Below are 27,400 nucleotides of genomic sequence, written 5' to 3' on the forward strand. Positions count from 1 at the left end.
TGGTTCATCTTCCAGATTTTTGTGTATTATAATTTTAATTTAATTATTTATATGATAACTTTTTTGTGGATTGTTGTAAAAAAATCGTATTATATGCTTGTTTACGCAGCTATTGGAGAATGTTAAGATGCCTTTTAAATGTGGAGCAAATTCGAATGTTTATAAGCACATTACATTATGATTATTACATTCGATTGCATGACATTCTACCTTAGTGTAGACAGTTATAAAGAATGACTTGGTAATAAAATTTAAACAAAATATTTATAATTTTATTTTAAAATATCATAAAAATGTTTAGATTTTTTTAAGGAATGCTTAGATATATATCTGTTTTGTGATTACGTATACATATATATATTGTCTTGACCTTGAAATAAATACGAGAAATACAAACGCAATTTTATTCTTGTATTGCATCGACAACTTTTATCAAACACATTAAGTAACCTCGAATGGATGTGGTATTTTACATATTTTTATTATTCACTTAGGCAGAAATTAGCCAATTTATTAATAAATTATAAGAAATAAACTTTTCACGTTGTTTTGTGCAAACTGCCGTTGAAATCAGCGTGTTATTGTTACTATATTTACTGCACTCTCGAACAGGATTGACGTTATTACGTATGTTGACCAATTGAACACTTAATTACACTGGCTAACTCATCCATATCAAAATGCAATAAAGTATTTTTATTTCGCGGTAAAATAATTAGTGAACGTGACTGCTGTCCAGTGTCAAGACGAATAAGCGCAAAGCGGTGGCGAAAACAAGCGTTTAATTAATATTAAAATAAAAATGATGAAATTGTTTTTCAATAAATATTGATTGTCTTCGAGTGTATAGTCAAGATAAAAAAAAATTACCATCATTTTACATATTTAAGTAAGTATAAGACCTAAATGTATTCAGATGTACCTATCAATTTTATTTATTAACAAATCACACATTATGTGTTAACAAATCTCAATTATAAAAAACACAGTATAATATTATAAAAAATATTTATTATTTAGTATAAGTATATTATTTTATATAGATATATAAAATATTAGTATATGTATAAACCTCATCCGACGCGAGGTCTCTCTCGGATAACAGCTGCGTCATATACCGATTATAAAAGTACTGTCTACCACCGACTTTTGTTTCTATACAACGCACGCCTCCGATCAGTAACACGGTTCCGTCTTGACGTGGTCACTTAGTAGGAATAATATTGTTTCTGGAATACAGCCTGACACGAGAAAATACAGTATGGAAGTGCTGTCTAAGAGCCAGGAAGTCTTGTCTACTTCGCCGGCAGATACGGTATATTTTTTTTTAATAATTCTTTTCCGTTGCGATTGTTTTTTATTTTGTTAATTATTGATATCAGGAATATTTATGGATTAGATTATGCGATTTCTACTATTAGTAATATTGCTTGATAGATATATTTTTTTTATTTATAAGTTTATGCTGCTGTGTTTATTTATTTTTTTAAACTGTAAATCTTTTTGTGATTTTAAACTTATAAATTGCGTTATTTTGAAGCAATCAATGTTTATTTCAATATGAAATACACAATTAACTTTAGATTTTAGCCTTAGCCGTGAAAATATATTTTTTATAATAAAATCTATTAACTCAATCTTATCGCATAGATTATAAAAACAATAATACTTGTCGCTAATCCATATACAAAAAGAATGCGGAAAAATCTGTAGGCATGCAAACGATCTTATTACAATTATAATTATCGACGGCTTTATTTCTAGGGCTTTAGTTAGGTATATTTTCTTAATTATAAAAAAATATAGCTGTCATAAGATTAGAATTTCCGTTGGCATTACATTATACATAAAAAACTTGTAACATTTACATACCAGAAAGGGAAGTTTATGTCAATTTCCTTTGGCTTAGAATGTGAATGTGTGTGTAATTAAATATTTTAACATTATAATAAAACGAATTCGTTTAACTTGATTACAGATACATGGGCAAAGAAAAAACTGATCAATACCATAGTTATTGAATAATTTTGTGTATTCTGTTTATTTATTTTTATTTGGCAGGCACTGGTGAGTCTTTGCGTATCGATAATAAAAAAGTAAACAGTACGTTATTTAGTATCGATCGTGTTAGGTTTTAGTTAGAGCTGTGTTTCAATTATTCAGGTCCTCTTCACCAATTGAGCGAAGAACAGTTTAAAATTAAAAAAAAAAACAAAAAAGAAAATTATATGTTAGTAATTCAATATCATATTATTTTGTCGAAAAAAAGAAACATATAAATAATGTTTGTTTTGTTAATTGTATTTTTATTTGAGACACGATGAAGCAATATGACTTGATCATGAATATTATTTAGATATTTTTTCCATAAAACATACGACTTTCTTTCGTGTGCGTATAATAATATCTGGACGTGATTGGACGCTTTTTGGTTTTTATTCAATCAATTTTGTTATTGCTCTAGATTTAATTCCTGACAGAGATAGTTATATAATTATTTTATAAATGTTAGGGAATGTAAGTGTGATATTAGTTAATTTAAATACAAGTAACTGTCCTCAGTTCTGCTTATGAATAATAAATAAAGTAAATTATTTATTATAAACAGTACGAAATTATTACCTTTGTTTAGATATCTTATATAAGCATTAAGTTGAGGTATCGGTTATACATTCAATAAATCGTTTAAGTTTGACGTTTCCTAGAAAGACAGTTTTTTTTTAATAGAGAAATAATGCGATGACTTACTTATTAATCATTAAAGTGGACTAATTTCTAAGTGCAAATACCGAAACAATATTTGGACGTTTAAATTTTAACGAATTATTTAAGACCTTCAAATGTAATAGCATATTACATAGCAAGTGCCGATGTAACGTCTCGTACTTCGATCCAGTATAATTAATCTAGACAGCATTCATTTGGGTTGTACGTTCACTGTATGTAGACTAAGTCAATTTTGCCCATTATATTAACTGTTAATACGAGGTAAGGTCTTAACGCAGTTTTCAATTTATTATACTCATTAATAAATATTCACGGTCACCCAACAACTCCACAGAGGCTCATCGCTGTAAATGATTTATAAATGCATATTGGTCAATTATTCATCAATGTAGAAGCATTACAATTTCGAAAGAAGCACCTAAGACCAAAACATCTAACAGAAAACGTCGAACGAAATGCCATCTGATTTTTAATAATAGAAAATGATCTTTAACAAAAACTTTAATATATTAATTATTAAAAAATAAAGATATGTGTTAATTTTCATTTAAATGATTTCATAAAACTGTTATTAGTTTTGTAAAATTCCTTTGCAACCTACAGCCAAGCTGAGTCCATAAATGTAATCATAAATAGCAAACTATATGAAACTAAACTAAAACTAAAATACGAAAGTAAGAGGAGGACTGGGATATAGATAGATAGAAAAAAAAACAAATAAAGTTACCTTATAGTTTCGATGATATCCTAAATTAATTAATAGTCAGTCGTAACCAGTTCGAACTGTGATTGAATGTATCCTCTCATGATGTTTCGTCATTGTTTTCATCGGCCAACGACATGACCGGTCTAAGGTTATCGCCTGCTGTATAATCTGTATATGCTTTATTATAGGCACTTAAAATTCATAACAAACTGTTTTATCTAATATATAAGTATTTAAATTTAATATATTACCTAATTCTTCAGTCGCAAAAACTCGATTGATTTTAAATTGTAAAATAAAAGAAAATATCAATAAGGACATCAATTTTTTTTTATGAACTGTCAATCGGAATAATACATTATGATTATAAGAATTTATATTAAAAAACCTAATTATATTTGTTGATGTGATTATAATATGTTTTGTTTTGGATAATATTCTGTTTTTATAGCATCGTTTCGTTATCATTTAATTATTCAAACCATGCATAATTTTGAATGGCTTGTGTTTATATGTAAAAAGCAAGTTTTTTTTGAGCTTTAAAAATTCTTTCAATACTCAGTATCACGTAGTAAGATATTCTAAGCCACTTTGTAATTAATGGTATTGCTTAAAACGGTATTAACATATTTTTTTCTCATTGCAGCCAAAACTAATGCACGGAGGCAATTACATAGCTGAAGGCCGTGACTCAAACAAATCGACATGGCTCCTTTTCTCTCCTGAAACCCCTGACGAAGCTGGGTCCTTGGCGAGATTTCTGAGTATTTTTTCCACCCATGGTGTGAATCTTAGCCACATCGAGTCCCGCTCGTCAGCAAGAAGGCCCGGATATGAGTTCATGGTGGAATGTGAACACGGCTCTGGTGACTTTGGTGCTGTTCTGGCGGAGCTAAGAGAGAGCACTGGATATTTGAATATAATTTCCAGAAACTACAAGGACAATAGATGTGAGTTATCTTATATATATTTAACAAGTTGTCGCTCGTATTAAGGACCGGTCCTCAGGCGTTAGGTATAAAAATATAGTCTATGTCCTTCACAATTTTCGGTTCAGTGGTTCGACAGACAGTCAGAGAAACAGAGAGCTACTTTCTGTATTGATTTATTTTATCTATCGTACGTTATAAAAATAATTATCATGACATTTAAACAAAGTCCACGGCTGTCTCTGACATACTGCCTTTGCGAAGCCGGGACGAATGGGTATCATATAATAAGACTTGTCTTACATCAATGATGTCTCATGTTCCATGAATTTACTTTGTTAATAATTATTATGTAACATATGTTACAGCTGCCGTACCGTGGTTCCCGAGACGTATCCGCGATTTAGACAGATTTGCGAACCAGATCCTATCCTACGGCGCTGAGCTCGACGCAGATCATCCTGGTTTTACTGACCCCGAGTACAGGGCTCGAAGAAAATACTTCGCCGATATTGCCTTTAACTACAAGCACGGCCAGCCGCTACCACATGTGAACTACACTAAAGATGAAATCGCAACATGGGGAGTTGTGTTTAGAAAACTCACGGAATTGTATCCAACCCACGCTTGCAAGGAGCACAATCACGTGTTTCCTTTATTGATCGAAAATTGTGGATACAGAGAGGACAATATCCCGCAACTTGAAGATGTTTCAAATTTCCTTAAAGGTTATTGTCATTTCATTTATTATCAGAAAGTTATAACACATTTGAGTTAAGTCGCACACTAACACCTTAAAGCAGTCATACAGCATTTTTCAGAAACTAATGTTTACCTATAGACCAGAATATTTACCTATATATTCTTCTGTATGTAACGCTCGTATATACAATATGTACTTAATATAGCATGCAGCAAATTGTCGAGAATTAACAAGGTTATTATTTGCTGCGTAGCTTTAAAAATTCAGAATATATAGAATATTTATTTTACTTACTTAATCAAACTGAATTTTAATCTATCTGAAATATTCTTATTCAACTGCAACTTTTATCCATTGTAAATAATTTTGAATACGAATCAACATTAGGGATGCGCCTAGTTACATGTTTTTCTCTATTTTATTTGTAAAAAAATGCCATATCCGAAGTTACTCTTCCTTAAAAAAAGATATTTTAATAAATGTAATGTAGATATGTGTATTAACACCGATAAAACTTTAAGTGCTAAATGTAAATGTAATTGCTGCATAATCATAAAACAGAACTGAACAGCCTGTATGCTTTGAGATCTGATTTGCACACGCAAATAAATAATTAACTGAATTGATTACAGATTGCACAGGATTTACACTACGCCCAGTAGCAGGCCTACTATCGTCCAGAGATTTTCTTGCCGGTTTGGCGTTCCGAGTGTTCCACAGCACTCAGTACATTAGGCACCATTCACGTCCCCTCTACACTCCGGAGCCAGACGTATGCCACGAATTGCTGGGACATGCTCCATTATTCGCCGATCCAGCATTTGCACAGTTTTCCCAGGAAATAGGTCTTGCCTCTCTGGGAGCTCCAGACGATTATATTGAAAAACTTGCAACGGTAAGAAGCTAACTTATTTGCTAGGCGAGTATTCATCGCAGTCATATACAAATAATATGTTATTCTCCTTAACACAATTAACTTCTCTGTGATTATGTAAAATTCTTTAAAAGCTGTTTTAAAACAAGTCGACTACATAACCTTTCTTAAATATTGATTAGAAAATACAGTTTCTTCATCTTTTCAATAACGAAAGGAAGAGAGAAATCACTGTTTAAGTAAACAAGAGATATGTGTGGCTACTATAATACATAGTACTACAATTATATATTTTATTTTGTTCTCAGTGCTTTTGGTTTACCGTGGAATTCGGTTTATGCCGCCAAGAAGGACAACTTAAAGCTTATGGTGCTGGACTATTGTCTTCATTTGGTGAGCTGCAGTACTGCCTTTCTGATAAGCCCGAGCTAAAGGAATTTGAGCCACAAATCACCGGCACCCAAAAGTACCCAATCACTGAGTATCAACCTGTATACTTTGTGGCCAACAGCTTCGAAAACGCTAAAGAGAAAATGATGTAAGTGCATTTAATTCATCATTATACTTATTAGATATTTTTATATTCTGAAGACAGCACGACAGACAAGTAATTATAACTTGCCATTTTTAGAAAATGAGAAAATTAATAGTTTGTTAGTTAACATAATTATGAAAACTAAATAATATATTCTGATCCGTATATTCTATTCATTGATTTATGACTTTTGTAAGAGATTTATTTATTTGTTTTTATTAGAAAATTCGCTCAGACGATTCCCCGCGACTTCGGCGTCAGGTATAATCCATACACGCAAAGTATTGACATACTCGACTCGCCCAGGCAGATGAGAGACCTCTTCAAGCACATACACCAGGAAATGGAGCTCCTTGTTGGTACAATGGACAAATTGTAGATCACTTAGAGACATTGTAGTGTATAATTATATTAGTTAGACTGTAAAATAACTACTGTGAGATTATTATGTCACTCTTCAAATATATAAAAATTCTGTGCTAAAAACCGGGGAAATCCCGATATTAGTGCACGAATTTTTTTTTAATTGTTTTTGACGATGACCAAATTTATAGCCGATTTCATGTATAATTCATTTGTTGTTGTTAAACTCATTTAAATTTAGTCAAATGCTGTTATATTGACATGATATATATTTTTATGTATTTCATGAATACAATATAAAAATTAAAAGATATATTTTAAGTAAAACAGATTATGTATCCCTAAGTAAATCTAATATAGACGTTTAATTTGATAAGGAATCTATACTGCTATTATTGTTGACAAAAATATTTCGATCGTCATTATTAAACAAAACGTGATTTTTAACGAACTTTACGTGTCGAATTATTAATAGCTTTATTAATGTAAATAATAATATAAACTATTTATAATATAAATACATTTTAAGACATATAAATTAAAAGAGCGTATCATTTATCATTATGTAATAAAATTAATTATAAGTATGTACACAAGTAACTATTTTTTATTTAAATAAAACAACTTTATAACCAACATAATATAATAGTTTGTACATAATAAAGTACCTAGTACTTGTCTTAAACATTATTATTATTTCTATTAAATGACAAGATGAGAAGAGAACGGTCGTATGTACGACCATATACATACGAGATATTAAATTTCAATTATTAATATAGGTAATTATTCTTTCGTAAAAAACATTTACGTGCAAGCGAATCAAAAGCAATGGCGAAGTCATCTTTAAAGCTTTATTCACATATGTGTATTTCCTGCATAGATTGATCAAGTCTTTATAGATGACTTCACATCGTACTAGCTTCGCTTGATCGCGCAAATGTGTACGAATCCTTATACTAAAATGAGATTTATTTACATAAAACGAGTCAAATTTATTTTACTACAATTACAAAACTAATGAGTTAGGTATGTAATTAATTGACAAAATTTTACTAACAATTGATAATAATGGCGATTTTTTAATAGACGTAATATTCTACAAAAACTATATTTGTGGGAATAACTTTAAAAAGAAAATAATATGCATATAAACATTGGATTATACATCGATACATATGAAATAAAAATTTCTGTGAAATTTCAGGCATAATAATATAATGTGCTATAGAATAATTAATTTGCTATTTACAATGGAAAAAATGCAAGTCGATGTATTTTTGAAACCCGTAGGATAGCTCTAAGTATTATAGGAATGACGTAGGACTCACTAAAAATACCGAATATCTAAATACACACAATTCGTAACTTTTTTTTTCTCTAGCTAAATTTTACACATTCATGTAATATTAAATTCGCATATTTTTATTAAATCGTCCCGGTACAATAATGCGTTCATTAATTCTTGGTACTTTTCCACTTGTCAAGTTTGTCATGACAAGTGGCATAACATAAGGACATAATTGTCTCAAAAGTGTCTTACGCAATCATATTCTAATAAACAGATATGTTATACCCATACTAAACAACAGAAAAAAGTGTGCCGCGCCGGGGACCGTTTATTTTAAATTTCGCTCTAAGTAAAAAGGATAGCTTGATAAAAACAATAAGTAAAAGGGATAACTAGATGTTTAATTACGCAAAACGTACTGGCATAATTATAATGAAAACCACTGAATGCAAACGTCCCAATTAGGACGTTTTCTAGTCTTCACTTTTTGCGCGTTAGTGACATATCTGTTTACTAGAACATCATTGGTCTCACGCTTCTATTAAATTATAAACATCCATAGCACTAGTAACGCCCTTGCACACAAGATGTCTCTGTGAGCGTGAGATGACTATTGTAAAAATAAAGACACGAAAAAATTATAAATTAAATTATATTTGTATATGGACGCAGACGGGACTAAGAATGGAAAATGGTAAAGGCCGGACATAATTATAATCAATTATATTTTAAGACAATATTTACTCTACTGACAGCACTATATTTTGCCATTAATGTCGACCAGAGATAAGTAATATCAGTAATTATATTATTTTTTTTATTTAAATAATAATTTATTCATATTTTATCATAATGTTCGTTGAATTGCAAATTATTCGTTATTCATAAATCTTTATTGTAACAATTTTTCCTTTTTTTTCGACTTTGAAGTTTTTAAATAAAAAAAAAAAATTACAAACAAACTTATATTATCTAAAATGAAAACATTCTTAGACTAATAACGAAAATTTTCATACGGATATCTCTACAAATCATATTGATTATATCCAATTTATGTTTTTTTTTGTATTATTTTATTTATACGTATTGACATTAAACATTAAATGTTATTTCTGGAAATATAATATTTTGGCACTACAATATATTTCTATAGTGACATCAGAGTTCAATGTTGCCAGTTCGAAGCAATGCCGCTCGACCATAGACAAATTATTTATTTGAACGAACGTATCACAGTTTTAAAATAAATAAATAAATACAACTTTTTACAATATTAGATATTATTTTATGCCTTAAATAAGTTTATTATATTAATTATGATTATAAATATATTTTACAAATTGGAATATATTTTAGATAGTATTATGTTACATTTTAAAAAGGTGGACTGCGGACATTACGTGAGTGTGTTTCGTTTGTCGTATATTCTATTAATGAGTTTATTAATCTATAATAAATAAAAAAGACAGCTTATAAACAAGGTAGGTATTATGTCGTAATCGACATCGTTTAAAAAGTATAATCGTAAATATGTCTTGAAGTCGTGATAAAGTGTATTAGCTTCTTCTAATCACAAAGTATGAAAAGGGCAATTGATATTTGTTGTTAATGCTAGAAATTTATATTCAAAACAAATTGAACTTTTTATCCCCTTAAGCTTGAATAGACATTCGTTTTATTAAACCATGCTACGTGTAAACTTGTAAGCAGAACTTTTTTATTTAACCTTTTATAAATATCATTCACACTTACTTCACTTATTGCAGTTAAAAAAAATACATTGTTTATATTTTATAAGTTATAAATGCAATATTTAAATGAATTCTATAAAAAACTGATAAAAAATAAGTAATATAATCTTTTATATGAACAAAATCTACACCTAAATTATAAGTAATTTAAATAATATCTACAAGAGGTATACAAGATACAGCTTATTATAGGCAAGAAGTTTTGGGTGCATTACATGTTTCCTAGACTTCACTCTGCATACAGTGGATCGATGAATCTTCTGAGAGTTCATCCATTGAAGAGTCCGTGAAAGAAGTTCCATCTGAAATCGAGAAAGGAACATCTTAATATCTCCGAATCATATAATTATATAAAATTTCGCTTCATGTTATTTACTAAACATAATAATAATCTCGTGATTTCAACTGTTACTCCATATCTACTGACCTATTGGAACAAAAGGCGGCTTGTTCTGAAAGGAATAAGTAAGGTGGAGGTTGATAGGCCGGCCAAACCCCACCGGATCCGAGTCTCTTGACATCGCTGTGAACAAGAGAGACTTGTAAAGTTAGGTGAAACACAGTTCCCCAAAATGTATACATTACAGAATATATTATAAAATTCGCAACAAAATTCGCAATGCGCATCTGCTAGCAAAACATAAAAGATGTTTCTATTCTAAGACAAAAGTTTTGAATGTAAAAATTGGAACATCCCTTACCTTGACTTTGTTTGCCCTTTCCCGTATGTTGGTGCTTCTTTTGACGAGCACGACTATTCTGGAACCACACTTGCGTGACTCTTTTACTTAACCCAGTGACTTGTGCTATCCTCTCCAGGTCTTGGCCGTCTGGGTTGGAATCCAGCTGGAAGTTTGCTTGTAATACTTGCAGCTGTTCTTCTGTGAATGTCGTTCTAACCCGTTTCGCCTTACTCTTGTGATAACCTTCTGAGTCGCAACCATCTGAAGTAGAGATCAGAACTTTATCAGATTAATTACATCTACATATTCTCATACGATGACGACAATTGCAGGGAAAATAGTATACTTATAAACTTTGTCAAATATTAGGAACATTAGAAATCTTAAATTATGATTACCATCAGACGAAATAGATCCTCCGTCTAGCGTCTCTAGATAATGTGGTTTGCACAGCACTCGGTCTTCGTGAAGGGCAAACTGCTCTCCAGTAGAGAGCTGCCGACCACAAGCGTCGCAGGCGAAGCAAGCCAGGTGGTACACTTGCTCCCGGGCCTTGCGCACCCAGTCAGATGAGGATATTCCACGGCAACATTTGGAGCACTTGGCGCCAAAACTCCTGCACAATCGTAATTTTTTTCTTGATGGACACATTAAAAAGATATGTGAGTAAAAGAGTAAAACAGAATATCCGCAGCTTACAAGATGTATGCCGAGTACAAATTGTTCATATTTACGCAACATAGTAGAGATAATAAGACATTTTTACATTCGCAGTGGCTATTATTTATTCGCAACGATACATTAAGAACTTTCGCTAAGCAGTTATAAATTTTGCAATATTCCACATGAAAAGGAAATAAAATATGAACACCAATTATCTTTAATTAGTATAAAACGAACTTCAAGTCTTTGTCGTCTGTTCTTCAGATTTTCTACATATTTAGATAATTTCTCCAGTAAGTTCTAGGGCTTTTTTTAGGGCTGTAGTCTAAGGGTATTTTGACGTTTAGTACCTAATGAAGTTTTAAAAGAGTGTCAAGAGTGTTAAGAAACTTTTTTGGCATATGATCATTAAACTAGAAGAGGTACATACATTTAAAAACGGTACAACTGAAACGTTGGTTGTAAACAATTCGTACATACATACAATTACTAAGATTTAAAATAACACCGAATCGAAAAAAAAAAATTATTAAATATGCGGCACAATTTATTTCAAGTCATAATTTGATTGTAATGCTTTTATGTATTTTAAATGACACTTTCATCCGCTTGCTGAATTAAATAAGATAAACAAAACTATCATCATTAATATTACAATTTAGTTTGATTTGATTTATAAAAATATGAGATTCTCTATTGTACTTACATCATTTTGGTGGAATCAAAATAATCAATCAACAAATATTTACGTATGGTAAAATAAATAAAACTATAAAAAGACAAAGTTATCGAAAATAAAGAAAAAACATCAAGGCGACTACCGTCGAGTCGGAATACTTTACAAATTAAATGATTTAATCTTAAATAATTTAATCCCGTAAAATAAGGGTTAACTGCTCGTAAAAGACTACGTAAAAGTATATCATGATTCTAAGTTCTTCTTGTATACCCATTACTACTACAAGCTATAGGTTAGTATTGTTAGTGATATTTAAAAATAAAGTGTATTCATAATAATATTATCTATAACGGAGCAACATGTCCGAGCCCGTTTTTTAAAAAACATGATGTCAGCATTGCTGACATCACAAGTGTCAGAGTTTCGATCTCTAACCATCTTCGGTGGTATGAAATAAAACTCAGGAACTAATCCTCACTGATTTATTCCAATATGATATTTTTTTCGTATAATTTTAGTGTTCAGATTTCATTGCAATCCAATTTCGTAGGATGTTGGTAAAATACTCAGTAGAATATATACCTATCTGAAGGGCCTTTAAACAAAATACAAGTAATGAATAACCTACAGGATTAATTACTTTTAAGGCGTTATAGCTTTAAAAAAGAGATGGTCATGACGTTGCAGTATCATACTTTATCAGTATTGCATATTAGATGAGTTATTATGCATCAATGAAATAAATTTTCTAAATAATATTCTGTTGTTTGAAGTACTTTGTTTTAATTAAATATTTAATTACATTTAAAAGTATCTCAGTACTTTATACTTTAGTTAAATTTTTAATTGTCGGACTCTATAAATATGCAGTTGAAACCAATTTATAACCTCCCCTAATAGATATATCGAAATGAGATGCGTATTTCAAAGTATCGTAGTAGTAAATCGTTCCGTGATAAAACTAAAATAGTGGCGTACTAATCGTAAAAATTATCAGAGGATTATTTAAATGTTTCAAAATTTGAATTGAATGCGTGTATCTTTGTTATCAGGGGTCTCAATGCGTGACTTAATTGAATTATAATCAATTTCGATATACATATAACGTAATAATTTCGTCTTACATTAATTCCTAACGCCGGTACAATTAACTCCTTTCTTACGAACATTTTTCAATGTCGTTTTCTTATAATGCTATACAAAAAACATTCAAATCTAATTAGTCTTCTAGAAGACAATAAATGCGAAATATAATTGTCAAAATTATTGTCATTTATTTACAAAAGTTTTGTCATAACTTAGCAATTTCCGTTTATCGTTCAGTTCTCGTTGTTCCGTTCTCGTATCCGATTGAGACAATGAATGGGTTCTCATGTTACGAAGTAGCTGATAAACGTTATGATCAAAGCATAATCCGTATGTTTATTAAGTTTTTTAATTATGAAATCGACTCAAAAGCGAAACGACGATAAAGTCGTGGCTCTCAAACGCCGCTCGGTGTGTCGTATATCTTGCGGCCCCTGTGATTGTCCCTCGGCCGCTTATCGACGGCAGCTGATTACCATTTCGCAGAGCCTTAATATTTAATTAATTAAGTATACGTGAAACACCATTAACACGCTATCATATCACTCGATTCGGAACATTAAAACACTTTTGTTTTTTTTACTTTTTGTCACTTTTTTTTCCACTTGGTCCGTTCTCGTATCCAGAAGTCGCTCTGCGGGATCGTTGGTTATGAATCAGTGTTATCTGCGTGCCTTCGATCAATGCTTAGTATTCGGAACGAAGATAATTTTACCGATTCTAATAAATAAAAGCGGTTTGAATTAAAAAGTTTGTTCTATATTTTTTTCTTTTTAATATGCATTTTTAGTGTACGATATCTTAAAGGTGATTTTTTATTTTATAAACTCGTTGTGGTTGAGCTACTGTTTAATGTTTCGTCGAAGAATCGAGAAGGAAGCTTAAGAATTGATAACGTATTTGTACTTTTTCATCTATTATCGTAATTATGAATTAATAAATTATACTTTATTGCACACCCCAAACAAAAACAGAAAAAAGAAAGTAACACAAAATTAATAAAATACAAAAACTTAAAAAAGAATATAAAGAAGTACATTAAAAGTGTTGTACAACGGGCGGACTTATGGCTTATTAGCCATCTCTTTCAGATAACCCAAGTAATTATGTTGCTATTGTATTATTATTATCATTTGAAATCAAATGTTTGGAGATCTTCCTCCCTCTTAAAAAAAGATCTTAGTGGTCCAGTTCCGATGGACCAAAATGTACCAACCCATCGTTGGTTAAGGGCCTCCCAATTGACCTGATCCGAGTTATTTGCACTCTGGGTTAGTGAAGTAAAACTAAAGTAACAGTCTGTACATTCTGAGATAAGGCCTCCTATTCCATTAAGGACAGGGTTTGAAACATATCCAATGTAGGTTGGTGGAATGCACATGAGGCAGAATTTAGATGAAATTAGACACGTGCAGGTTTCCTCACGATGTTTTCCTTCACCGCCGAGCACGAGATGAATTAAAAACACAAATTAAGCAAATATATATAGTGGTGCTTGCCTGGGTTTAAACCCGCAATCATCGGTTAAGATGCACGCGTTCTAACCACTGGGCCATCTCAGCAACAATATTTTATTGATTAATAAAAGCTATGTAAGCGTTAAAAGTTAATACTTGTAATAATTGACTAAATAATTTGTCTCTTTCTTCTAATCTTTGAATGTTGTGTAAATGTTTTAAAAATTATATACAATACAAAGATTTTGAGATGATTTTGAGAGCTGCCCTGCTTCTAATGGCTAAATTAAAAAATATATTAAGGTACTTCCTGATAAAAGCGAGACTGGGTCCAACATATACCTAAGACTAAATAAAATATCAAAATCAGTCAAACCGTTTATGAGGATTTCCGTTACCTACACTTACCTACATAAGATTTATTCATAAAAATCGTTGAGTTACGATTGGTTGTGTTTTTATGCTGGATATTGTATTAATTCAATGGTATTGCAGATAAAGATAGATAGATAAGAAGATTTATGATTAATTTATATAATTATGATCGATGAAAAAAGCAACTTCTCAGTTAGCTGTCGGTTCCTATCGTTAGAATCTACGTTCTTAACCAAGCTGTTGCACAATTTAATAACAAATAAAGCGTTTTTTACTAACCTTACGATCGATATTACTTTAATTATATAAAACAAACAGAAATATTCGGTTCGTTTTATGCTACTTTATATAAGTACCGTTTGTGCGTTAAAAACAAATTATAAAAGCGTATTAAAGAAAAATTGTAACATAACAAAAAAACATAAATAAAATTTTAATATAAAAACACTTAATGTTGATAAATTACGTTTTGCACAATCTCTAAATGAATGTAAGACGCGGACTGGCCTTAACAATCTTTTTATAGTTTTATTACAGCTTTCCAATTGAAGGATTTATGGCGGAGTATCTGAGAGATGTTTATTTAAAAGTCACATCACACGTTTTGATAAGATCGAATGATTTTGTTTGATTAAAATTTATTGTATAAAATTATCGTGCACACATTATAATATTTATTATCAGATCTGTCTCACGCAGAACGCTACACTAAAGTCGTTATCATATTTGAGGCTGGGACTCGAAATTTCAAACGGACGTGATAGCGAAATATCGTCGACGTCATAAATCCGGTAAACGTACAATAGAAGACACCACAATAACACCGTTCATTACCGAAACAGAATCGCAAACGAGCGGACGGTGCAATCTTATTACGGGACACAAATGTTTCTATAGAGTGCAAAATCGCGTGTAACATATTAATTGCTCCCATACGTATCACTTATCCGCTGCAATGTTTCAAAGGCGATTTGCATTTCAAAACGCTGTTGGCGGACAGAGAGCATTTCCTCGCTACCGTTATCACGTCTTATTAACATTTTGTCGCCGGCTGAATCAATTAAAGGCGGCCCTCGCATAGTAATTAACGAAGTGACAGATTAACAAGTTTTAACACTCGCCGGTAATGAAGATGTCTCGTAGCGAGCCGATAAACAGTGGACGTTGACTATGCATGCATGCCTAGGGTGGTCCAGGCGCTTTTTAAAATATAGATACGGAGCGCTCTTCGGGAGCGAGTGCTCTGGAATTCGATTCGTCTGCATTGCGAAGTAAGTACTGGCCTAAAGACTGTGTAAATTTTGCACTTATCTATTTCGCAATAAATTAATTTTGTTGTTGTTGCACGTTTCCTTCATTTCAACCACTAAGAGGAAGATAAAAAGCAATTATGACTTTAATACTAAGACGCACGCGTTTGTAGTCCGTAATCAAGTTTAGTGTTCATATTTAATTAAATTTAGAGTATCAGACATTAAACTTGTCATTAATGTATATGATAAAAAGATCTCAGAAACGTATCAGTTAAGTTACTTTTTTATACGAAAACATGACAATATTAAATCCTAATTATATTATAATGTATTTTTTTTCAATTTGTTCCTTAAATTGTTTATGAAAATGCGATTAGGTTAGATCTAAAAGTTTTTATTAATAATATGTTTGAATGAATGAATATTTTAAGGAATCAGCTTTTAGGATTTAAACAACGATCGCTACATCCTAACCTAACCTAACTAGATAAGTTAATAGATAGCGGCTTCTAGGCTTTGCGATTTGCTTTTTCAGCAAAAAACAATGAAGAAACTTGTAGAGTCCTTAATCTAAGTAGTTTTTGTAATTTGCTGATACATGCCCGACCCATAAGAATACATACATAGATATACTCATATCGGTGATTATTTCAAAAGAAAAAATATTTGTATTGCCGAGTGTTTGAATGTATGACTCATATCATAAAAGGGTTGGTAGGTATGTGTGAGTAGGTATGTGTTATAGTAGTATACGTACGTATAGTAGCAAACTCTTGATTAATAAATAGTAAAAAACGAAATCATTTCGTCTATTTATTTTTTACCGTATTTTGTATTAATCATTAACCATATACTCTATAGTTTTGACTATCAAGAAAGGATAGGAGATTAAAAAGTATGAAGGTTTCCCCCCCCACGTTAAGTTACCGACGTGCATTAGTGAGTAACGCTCGTGCTGACAAGATGTCATAGTGGGTGTGAGATAACTATCGTAAGAATTGAGAAAATAGTTTTTTACATCAAACCAACCTAAAAAATACCTTTATTTAATTTAATTATTCTTACATTTATCTAAATTTCTGAACTGGTATTGTTAACAATGTAACATAGCCCAGTTAGTAGAGGGCCATTTTTAAAAATAAATGGTTTAAACGACATAATTACTAAATCAGATTATAGTTTTTAATAAGGACGCCGAAAAATTTTTAACATGAAGGCGCTCCAAAAATTTTTGTATGAACAGATCTGTACCGGTTATTATTCAAGCCTTCCTTATTTGACTGCGGATTCCTAAAAAGAATCGTGCAATCATTCAAACATTCAGATTTGCTATTCGCTATGTCATCACACTACATATATAAAAGATGGTTTATAAGGTTTATATTATATGTATTTACTCTATAATTTTAAAAATATTTTATTTTCCCGGCACATATTATTCTTTTAACAGAGCTGTTTATTTGTCCTCATTCAATTTTATTCGCGTTCCAAATTCAAAATACACATTCATATTTTTATTTTTTTTAGTATCTGTGCATGTTTGAACTTACTTTAAACTAATTAAACAAGAGGTCTTCATTCTTAATCAGATCAAATAACAAACAAGTAAGAGAAACCTACAATTTTGGAGAAATGCGTTTTTAAATTACATAGCCCTTTTGGTAGCGTCTGAAAAATATAATTAAACATATGTCTGAAGATCACGACAGGAGCCTTGTACTCTTTCTTTGAGTAATTTATCAACTGACATTTAAATAAATAAAGATAACGTAATGTGCTAAGAAAACAATTAATAAAAACGCAAGCTCGCCTGTAATAACTCAATAACAGAAAAGCAATTAAGCTACGTATATAAAGCTATCAGTCACATAGCGAGTTGTTAGCGTGCTTTGTGCGTCTGTTCGCAGCCCGGGGCATATAACAGTGACTTCGGTAAGCCCAACTGTCCACTCGATTCCTTGATATATATCGCCTTAAAGCAAAACCAATAGATACATAATAAATATCGCTGACCAATTTAACAGTCGAACGTGGCTCGTTTCCATCTACGGTATGAGTTAAGGTCGGAGAGGGTGTCGGTATATTATCGCGCCGTATGCATTAAACCACTGGACGATCATCATAAAGTGCCTTCGGAACTGTTAAAACAACATGCATAATATTCCAATGAATCTTTTGTTGGTGTTTCTAAAACAAATAACTTAAATCATGTCGTCCAGTAAAGGTCGCACTGGCTATTTAAACGTAGGGTGGGGATGGCATGACGAGGGGGGAGGGTTAGGCAATCAACGAGTGAGGATTTACAACGTGCCCGGGGCTCCGTTGCCCCGGATTTTGTCAACGGTTCGGCCGAGTTCGGGCGTAATAGTCCAAGAATTTTAATTAACGACTGTAAATAAATAACAATAGCTTTCATTTTACTTGTTTTAATCTATATTGTAACTACGACTATTGCTTTTTATGAGCAGCTTTATTCAAGACTTTAGCATTAATTCTTTATGAACGATTTATGATAATTTTCATTTTTTTAATCTGTAAATAAATATTTGACCATGTTCTATATAATAGTATTTTATGTAAATAATAACAAACAATCCAATTTATATAGCACTTGGTTTCACTCATTATTTAAGTTTTATTAACTTCATAAAACAGCAATAAATTTAATATCGATCTAATATGATAAGAAAAAGCCTTCTATCTTTTTCAAAAATCTTCAAAAACGTTCTTAGGTATGTAAGATACGTACACAGTTCAATGCGAAAATTCTTGTTGCTAATTTAAATATGTATAAAAAAATATTTATTAAATCGACAATAAATATTTATATAACACAATTCAAATAAACATATAAGAATACAATTCGAACAAGATCCAATCTTCCGAGGGACATTCGCGTACTTCCAATATGACTGCGCCGGCGCCGCGCATTGTTTAATATTCAGGGGGAATCGATTACGCGGGTTTATTTATGCGACTAGAGATTAATTAAACTCAGGGGCGACATGGCCCATTTACATAAGACATGGTGCTTGCATTTGGTCCGAGTGCGGTGTGGGCGCAACATCGCGTGAGTCTCTTGCCTTCATAGCCTCTTTTATAATAGAACCTTATCCTTATTGGAATACTCTGTTTTTCTCAATATCGACCCTAACGTGCGAATGTACTGTAATTAAGAAACGAATGTAAATAAAAATTGTTCTAGCCGTATTTTGTTTTTGTATTGTTGGAAATTATAAAGGTGTATTCGAATGTTTTAGTAAAACACAAAGCCGTGTTTACTAGAGAAGCGGTGTCATTATAAAGACAATTACACACTTGTACACATTTTGGGCGGACAGGATGTCGAGACAAAGGCGCGGGCGCTACCTGACAAAAAGGCGCGCTAAATAAACAATAAACATATGATATATCAGAAAGCAATTACAGCGGTAGCCGCCGGCGACGTCGGATTTACTGCCAACACCACTCGTTATGCGCGCCCTGGACGTGGCGTTATTTATACATCGGCTCTGAGCGACTAACGATCGCCGTGTCGATGTGTTTTTAACGATTTTAAAAATGAGATTCAATTTCGAGTGACTATGACTTCTCAGATGACTTCTATGCGATATGTGGAAAAAGATAAACATTTTAAAAGCATAGGTCGTTCGACTGCGTATATTCATTTCTCGTCGTTCGAGCTGCGGCAGATTGGCCGTGTGTAAACACGGACATGTTCTATGTGGGAGCAAGTAAACGAATGCTACGACATGAGGCGCGTTTCCATCTTGGACATACAAGGTTCCCTTATCTGAGTTGTATCTACCAGATCGTTAGAAGTTCGTTAACAAAGTCAGCGTTCTGTAATGCTTAAGTTTCAAATTCGACATAATGATGATTATATATATTTGGAACACTTTTTTTCACTTTTACACCAACGGTTATTTTCGTTATATTATATTTTTTTAATAACGATTGAGATTAAACACACAAATAAAAGAATATCGGTTTACAAGCAGAGGACAAAATGTTACACAAATATAAATAATCAAATCTAATCAAGTCAATAATACTATGTTAATTATCATTTTGTTGATTATCTGTTTAAGTTTAATTTGTTTTAACGAATTTTAGGGAAATCTAGCAATAAAAGACTATTTAAAATATCCTATTAGTTAAGGTATAGAAATTCTATGGCAATGATTAGAAACAATTTCCGTTGCTATAGGAGATATAACGATCCAAATTATACTCGAGTAAAATATAAAATATTAGCCCAATCAACCCAACTTTCAACGGGTACGTATTACCATCAATAAAGTGGACCTCTTATTTATGGCTTATTTGCTCAAATATTTACGTTCCCAGGATTATTATTGGGTAACTCATTTGTCAAAATTAACAGAACCTTACACTCTCTAGTTACTAATGAATAAACATTCATTATACGCGAGCTGCCGGCTTCTGCCGTTTTACTAATTCGGTTAAAATAGGTGTATACTGCTAATAAACTTTGTCATAAATAATTCTTTGTTGTTTTGACAGAGAGCGCTTTGTACGTCGACGGCGAGAATGTGATTTTGACGGCGAAAAAGGTATGTAATATCTCAAGCTAGTTGAGACGTTTGATTAAAATGACGTGAAACGTTTGAATTGGTCGAGTGAGCCTTCGAATCAACAAAGAGCATAATTACAGTGTGGTAAATAAAATATAAATAGTTACTCAAGCGTGGCATCATCGTACTTAATGTCAAGGTTGCACGGTGATACTCGGAGTACCGGGTTGTGAAGAAGTACAGTTTGACACGCGGTGACCTATCATTGTGATTGTGATACCTACAACGAGTCATGCCATCGCTTATGAGAGAAATTCAATAGATTTTTAAATACGACATTTGATATGCACAAAGAATGAATAGTCAGAAAATATAATTGTTAAATACAATGTTTGATCTAATAAACCATTCTACTCTTGGGAAATACCTATGGAGATGACCGGACAATATTTTTATTTTCATTATCGTTATAAAATAATATTGTTTCGGAGCTTAGTATCAAAGCAAAGGTATTTATTATTTAAATAGTGACCAGCGATTTAATTGGTTAGTATTTCAAAAACGATTCATTTCTTCAAATGAAATCAATGAGGGCATTTAATATAAGTCGAAGACATTCTTCGTAAAACATAGCGTGCGGGGTGGTCGAGTCACCTACCAAGCACCGATGCTGGAACCTCGCATATTCGACCCCGTTCCGATTAAAATATATCGTTCGACGTCGCATCGACTTATCACAATCAAAATAAATGACAAATGAAAACGTCAGTGTTGCAAGTCACGACGCACTCAGGGTATTTTTTTACGCTGGCAACATTCCCCGTCGTCGCTTTGTTGTGCCACACTCGAGCGGAGATTTTCAATAAAACCACTCTCAGGACATCGGCCTTGTTTTTTTTAACATGATAGTGAATTCTCACGCACCTGTTGCTTTATATAATATCTCCCTCTCATCCATATTGTTACTTTTATTCGAGTCAAGCGTTTCTAAGGGATCTTTGTCACAAATGTGGGAAATTAAGAAATCGTTAAATCAAATTAAATCAATACAAACCAATCAATTTTGTTTAAATGTTATGACTCTTAATTCAATCAAATTGTTCATCATTACGAGATAACATCGTAGATTCTACTACCATATTGTAACTTGCCTTATCGGATGGGTATATTCGTATTCGCATACCGATTGTACCAATAAATACCGATAATACACGATCGCTGATGGCTCATAGTGCATCATCATGGCCACACAGCGAGGGTCAGGGGTCATCCCACCCCGCGGTCCACCACATACCACGAACAACCCGGCCGACACAAAACAAACCACGTCGCAACAATGACCATCTCGACATGACACCGTAAGCGTGGATGACTCGGGAATTTGCTGACTGAATACTTCTAATACGGCGAAGGTTAATTGGACGCAGGCAGAGCATTGTGAGGAGTCGGCGTGGTGAAACTATTTCTGGCCACGAGAGTTCACGCATATCGGTTTCGCGTGTCGCGCCGGCCTTCGCGCGAACACGATTGAGTTATTAAGACGATTCGATTTTTATTCGCCATTACCTCGAGTGCAATTTTTGTTAATAGCCTCTTGGGTAAATCTATTTGATGTTTATTTGAGACAGGTTTATTACGATATAGTATTAATTCGTTTGGGTAACTACATATGTGTATAAACAAGTTGTTGCTAAATCGAAAATAGCCAATCGTCTAATTGTAAAATAAATACGGTTAAACAATCGTTTACGATGTAACGTTCAAGCACTCCAATTATTTTTATATGCGTAATTAGTAGATTGCCGTTTCCAATTAAATCTTTAAAAATATATCCATATCGCTGAATGTATTATCGAATCTTTGTAATGCGTACAACATACTCAGCCATTTTGTTTGTTAAAGACTCAGGAAGAATTCCGATAGTTTATTTTCAATACTTACTTAAATGATACTTCATATAGATACATTATGTGGAATATAATATGCTCAGCAACGTGCTTATGTGGGTAATCATACTCACTTGGCATAGTCCTGTTTGCAGTAGACCTGCCTGTCCCGCAGGAAGCAGGAGGGATGTCTGTCGAGCTGCACTGCGCACACGCAGCAGCGCAGGCAGCCCGTGTGCCACGCACCGCCGCCCACTTCTAGCAGGAAGCGGTCCGCTATAGGCTCGCCGCACGCGCAGCAAGTGCGGTGCTCCGTCTGAAAATTAGATGATAATTAACATCTAACCATTGAAATTCTGCAACATTTGTATTACACCAATCCATTGGAACAGCGTGGTGGAATATGTTCTAAACGTTCTCCTCAAAGGGAAAGAATTTCCCACAGCTGCCCAGCTGTGAATTTGCAGTCTGTTGTTGAACATTTAACCAAGAATTATTCTACTATCGGTATTCGTGAATAAAACTTCGTTATATGTTTTACAAGTTACAGTGTTTTAGAAGTTTATAACCTATAAGGTTAGGTTATATATCAAATAAGTATATAAGTTGTTCATTATTTGAATTAGTTATTATTCTTTGTTTTTTTTTTAGTTTTATTGTTTTATTAAGTTAGGTGAGGCTTTATTCATTTCTCAAGAATGAACTATAGATAGGGCACCGTGTCACCTGTCATAAATTTCAGTAAATTATTCGTCAGCGAAATCTATAACTAAACGACAGTCAACATTTAACAGCAAACACAGACGAGAACTTAATTTTAGTGTACGTCAAATGTAAAATATGTAATTTCATAAATGCAACGATTGGAGTCAGGGGAATTGTTAGTGATGTAACAACGCAAAACATTTGTAATACAATAATTGTAAATACGACATGTGTACGAAGGCGCGCGGCGTTTATTCGATTACAGGGGGTGTTGCGATCGTAATCTAATAGAGGCGTTGCATAAATAGTATACCCTACTCCGCTTGGGGATAATCAAACGTTGGTCAAATTGATTTAGTCAAATATTTGCGACGTGACTCGAATAAAACATTCGCGGGACAATGTGATTTATTGCTTGAATGACGTCGGATTGTTTTTGTTTTCATAAATTATATTTGGCACGAGCTGTGCCCGCGACTTCTCGAGCGTTTCATTTTAATAAAAAGGTTGTTGTTGTAGCCAAAGTTACTCTTTATTACATTAGCTATCTGCTAGTGAGAGTCTCTTCAAAATCGGTCAAGCCGATCGATCGATGTAGCCGTTCCAAAGATTAGCCGGACCAAACAGACAGACAGACAGATAAAAATTTTAAAAATATTATTTTGGTATATGTACTGCGTCATACATATGGTTTTACTTAAAAGCTGTTATTTTATTACAAACAGACCGCCCTTTTTATTATGTGTAAATATTTTAGACCATGCTTGATTATACGTTATTTCTTATTAAATCTCCGTTTCAGTTGCCACGAATGACAACCAAATGACTCTTAGTAATGAGTACATAATAATTAACAGCATGTTTTAGACGTGTATCTGTTTTAATTTATCACTACATAGTATTAAAACTAATTTGCTTTCAACAACAAAATTTTTAAAACTACGCAATGGATTTTGATGCGGTTTTTTGATGTTTTTTTTTATTAGATTGAGTGATTCGAGAGGAAGGCTTTTGTATATAATAGATGGAGAATATAGTAAATAAACACTGATCATTTTAGAAGTTTCAAATGCGATGTTGTAAATAAATAAATTCTGTTATATGTTTAGTATCAGTATTGCACCCTTACAAAGCCTAGGTAGTTTATAAATGAGCAAATATGGCAACATTAACAATTACTCATGTAATTGGAATGATGTAGCATCCGAAATTAGTGTATGTTATCTGTTCACATTAGCTCCTAATGAGTAGTTTCGAGAAGTTTCCAAATACCTTAATAACCATTGGCTATAAACGATTTAATTATACACACAATTGAAAAATAATAAAAATGTTCAGATTCTGTCAGTAGGTACGTGACATTTGGATTAAGGCTTGGTCTAGCTTTTAAAGCTGCTTTCAAGCGCTGGGTTTTAAAACTATTCTGGTCTTGCGTTCTTGTATATTGTTTCCAATCGTATCAAATTAACCGTCCCATCGGACGTGCCATTATGACAGTGTGGGAAAAGAGTGCACCAATCTTGGAATATATGTATTGGCATTGCAATATGTTTTGCGCAGATGGCGAGCCCCTTGAGAATGGACTCCGCCGTAATCAACCAAGTTGACATATTCATCATTCATCATTATATTTCGGTTAAATAACTATGAATATTATGTTCAAATATAACGCCATTCAAAGCATTCGTCGTTCGCGAACTGAAATAAATGTTTGGAAATGATTAATTTATGCTTTTATTTTAATGAAAATTGAATTAATACCTTAATAAAGAATTGAAAAATTGCCTAAGGGCAAAGTTCAAGCGAGCCGCAATACATAATAAACATAAAAAATGAGTCTTTTAATATGATATCTTATTTCAAATTGAGCACTAATAATATCGTAAATAAAAATAAAACCCGAGTTTACTTCCGCGGTAAACAAAGCCAAAGAGATAAATAAACCGTATTATTCAATTAAATCCTATAACCGTTGACATAACCCGAGATAATAATGTTTACAGCCTTATCATGAGTATTTCAGAACTCCTGCAGCGCCACTTGTGAGGTCGTTCACTCCCATTTATAAATAGGAAAGAAAATCGTCACAGTTGGAACTCTAATCGTTTAATAACGACACATGTTATAGTAAGACAAGACATTCATAAAAAAAATCTGTAAAACGGTAAAATCAGTTTAAAATTGTTACATAATACTTGTTTATTGTTACCGGGCGACTGCCAAAATACGCACATAACTTTAAATAGGAGACAGGGGTATCACTTCATAAGAGTCAACAGCCCTCGACTCAATAAATTTCCACTCAGTTCTGACTTACACGCATAACAGCCACACCGGAGCACCCGGCCTATCGAATAATGACAAACAATAAACACTACTACCGCTCGCTCTCCCCGGCACCCCAGAGCAAATTCATCGCAATAAACGCCAGTGGAACCACAATATACACCGCACATATGTATCGTGACGCGAATGGGACAAAGCGACTTGTCACCCATCAAAATCTTCGTAACAAATTTCTTGAGGGCCCATTCAGTGGGAATGGCGCCCCGGTGGCCGCATTGTCCTCTACAGCTGACTGATATGCTTTTTATGACAGTTTTTCTGGCGCACCCGAAGCGAGCCAGCTACTCGCATATAATGATGTTGTTTGAATGTATTTAACGCGTCATTTAGAAGGGTTTATTTGTTCTGTTCTCTCGTTTTAAATTATGCAAATGTTATCTTTTTTCCACAAGTGTGCGACGCAAACGATTTTATGCCTCTAAAAAGGTGTTAGTCGAAGGATTGTGAATCTACAATCTTTGTTTAAATACTTTTATTGTGTGTTTAGACTCCTGTAGAAACTAGAAAAAGGCTTATAATATAACGTATATTATTTGAAAAATATATATGTTTAGTTTATATTTAATATTGAAAACATTGTTTGCTATAATTACACATTACTGAAAAAAATATTTATTCGGAGCCGCCATTTTTTTTAAGCTTAACTCACACGGATCGTTTGCCGTTTGCAATGGTGTATGAAATGATTGCTCAGTCACAGCGTCACTTCTGTGCCGTCATTGATATTTAATGACGGTTTACAATGGGCAAGGTAACGGTCGTGCTCGGGACGAGTAGCGTCACGAAAGACCCTTTGTTGGATGATTTGGCGGGCGTGACGTGAACACTCGATCCCGAGCTCAATTATGCACTATTACAACTCCATACGCGTAAAGAAAATTAATCCCAAAACTGAAAACAAAAGTGATTGCAAAAAATCGTTCATTTCATTAATCTATATCTAAAATAACATGTTCAAGATCGAGTTGTTGAAGTCACGTTAAATGATTTTTGATTAAATATTTCCTAATTTATAGATAACGGCAAATCTCTACAACTCGTATTTTATATTTATGAATTATTTAAATCAGCATTATTCAGCAATCTATCTTTATTTATAACAATGTGACAACTAAATGAGACCGAACCGAAAAAAATATATAGAGTATGCAAATTAATTCTAGATTTAAAATTTATGTTTCTAAATCTATTCATAAGCTGACAGTATCAAGGAAACTAGTTCGATCGTTTTTGATTTCATCAGCTGCCACGATAAATTATAGTGATGTGACTTAGTTTAAATTGGAAGTATCGGTCAATCGTTTCGCGATCGTCGGACACTAAATTATGATAGTTGACAACAAAGGTGACTTTATAATCCGCAAATCGGCACATAACGCGGGGGTTGTCTGGCGTTGTCGGGCGTGACGGCAGGCTGCGGCCGCGGAGCATTGTCAGCGTGCCATTACAACGCATCGACGCAAAGGTGGCACGGCGCCGCTAGCCCTACGCCATTGTCACGGGCTTACGTTTGCAAATCCGATTTATATTTGAATATAATTGACTTTCGGTCTCATATCAGGTACGAAGAGCTTGTATCTCATTGTGTGAGCCTGATCTCAATGGCATTTTTATCGGTTCAACATGATAAATGTATTTCGAAGATTAAACGAAGTGGGTGCGCGGTCGCATTCAATGCGTTCAAGGAATTCTGTTTTAAATTCTGATTTACTATTAACATAAACGATTGTGAGTTTTAATTTCGAGAACATTGAACGACTATTTTATGAGGCGTTTTTTATCAGGACGCACGTAACACGGAATATATTACGCAAACAATACAACACAAACGAGAAACGGTTTTCTCGGAG

The 27,400-nt window shown here is 32.9% G+C and overlaps 2 protein-coding genes across 2 annotated transcripts in view; one reads left to right on the forward strand and one right to left on the reverse strand.

The window, feature by feature from the left end:
- Positions 1–1,147: 1,147 nt before the first annotated feature.
- Positions 1,148–7,293, forward strand: LOC124543184 (protein henna). The gene is made up of 6 exons (XM_047121269.1): positions 1,148–1,315; positions 4,080–4,383; positions 4,731–5,090; positions 5,698–5,960; positions 6,248–6,477; positions 6,697–7,293. The coding sequence occupies exons 1-6, from the start codon at positions 1,262–1,264 to the stop codon at positions 6,851–6,853; spliced, it is 1,368 nt and encodes a 455-aa protein (XP_046977225.1). The 5' UTR covers positions 1,148–1,261; the 3' UTR covers positions 6,854–7,293.
- Positions 7,294–9,964: 2,671 nt separating this feature from the next.
- The window catches only part of LOC124543115 (LIM/homeobox protein Awh), a 48,302-nt gene continuing 30,866 nt past the window's right edge, over positions 9,965–27,400 (reverse strand). The window contains exons 2-6 of the mRNA XM_047121173.1: positions 22,634–22,815; positions 10,961–11,178; positions 10,581–10,823; positions 10,307–10,402; positions 9,965–10,181 (exon numbers count right to left, since the gene is read on the reverse strand). Of these exons, the coding sequence (XP_046977129.1) occupies positions 10,102–10,181; positions 10,307–10,402; positions 10,581–10,823; positions 10,961–11,178; positions 22,634–22,815 (819 nt within the window). The 3' untranslated portion in view covers positions 9,965–10,101. The remainder of the gene's footprint in view (positions 10,182–10,306; positions 10,403–10,580; positions 10,824–10,960; positions 11,179–22,633; positions 22,816–27,400) is intronic.

This window comes from Vanessa cardui, chromosome Z, assembly GCF_905220365.1.
Source record: "Vanessa cardui chromosome Z, ilVanCard2.1, whole genome shotgun sequence".
NCBI classification, from domain to species: Eukaryota; Metazoa; Arthropoda; class Insecta; order Lepidoptera; family Nymphalidae; genus Vanessa; species Vanessa cardui.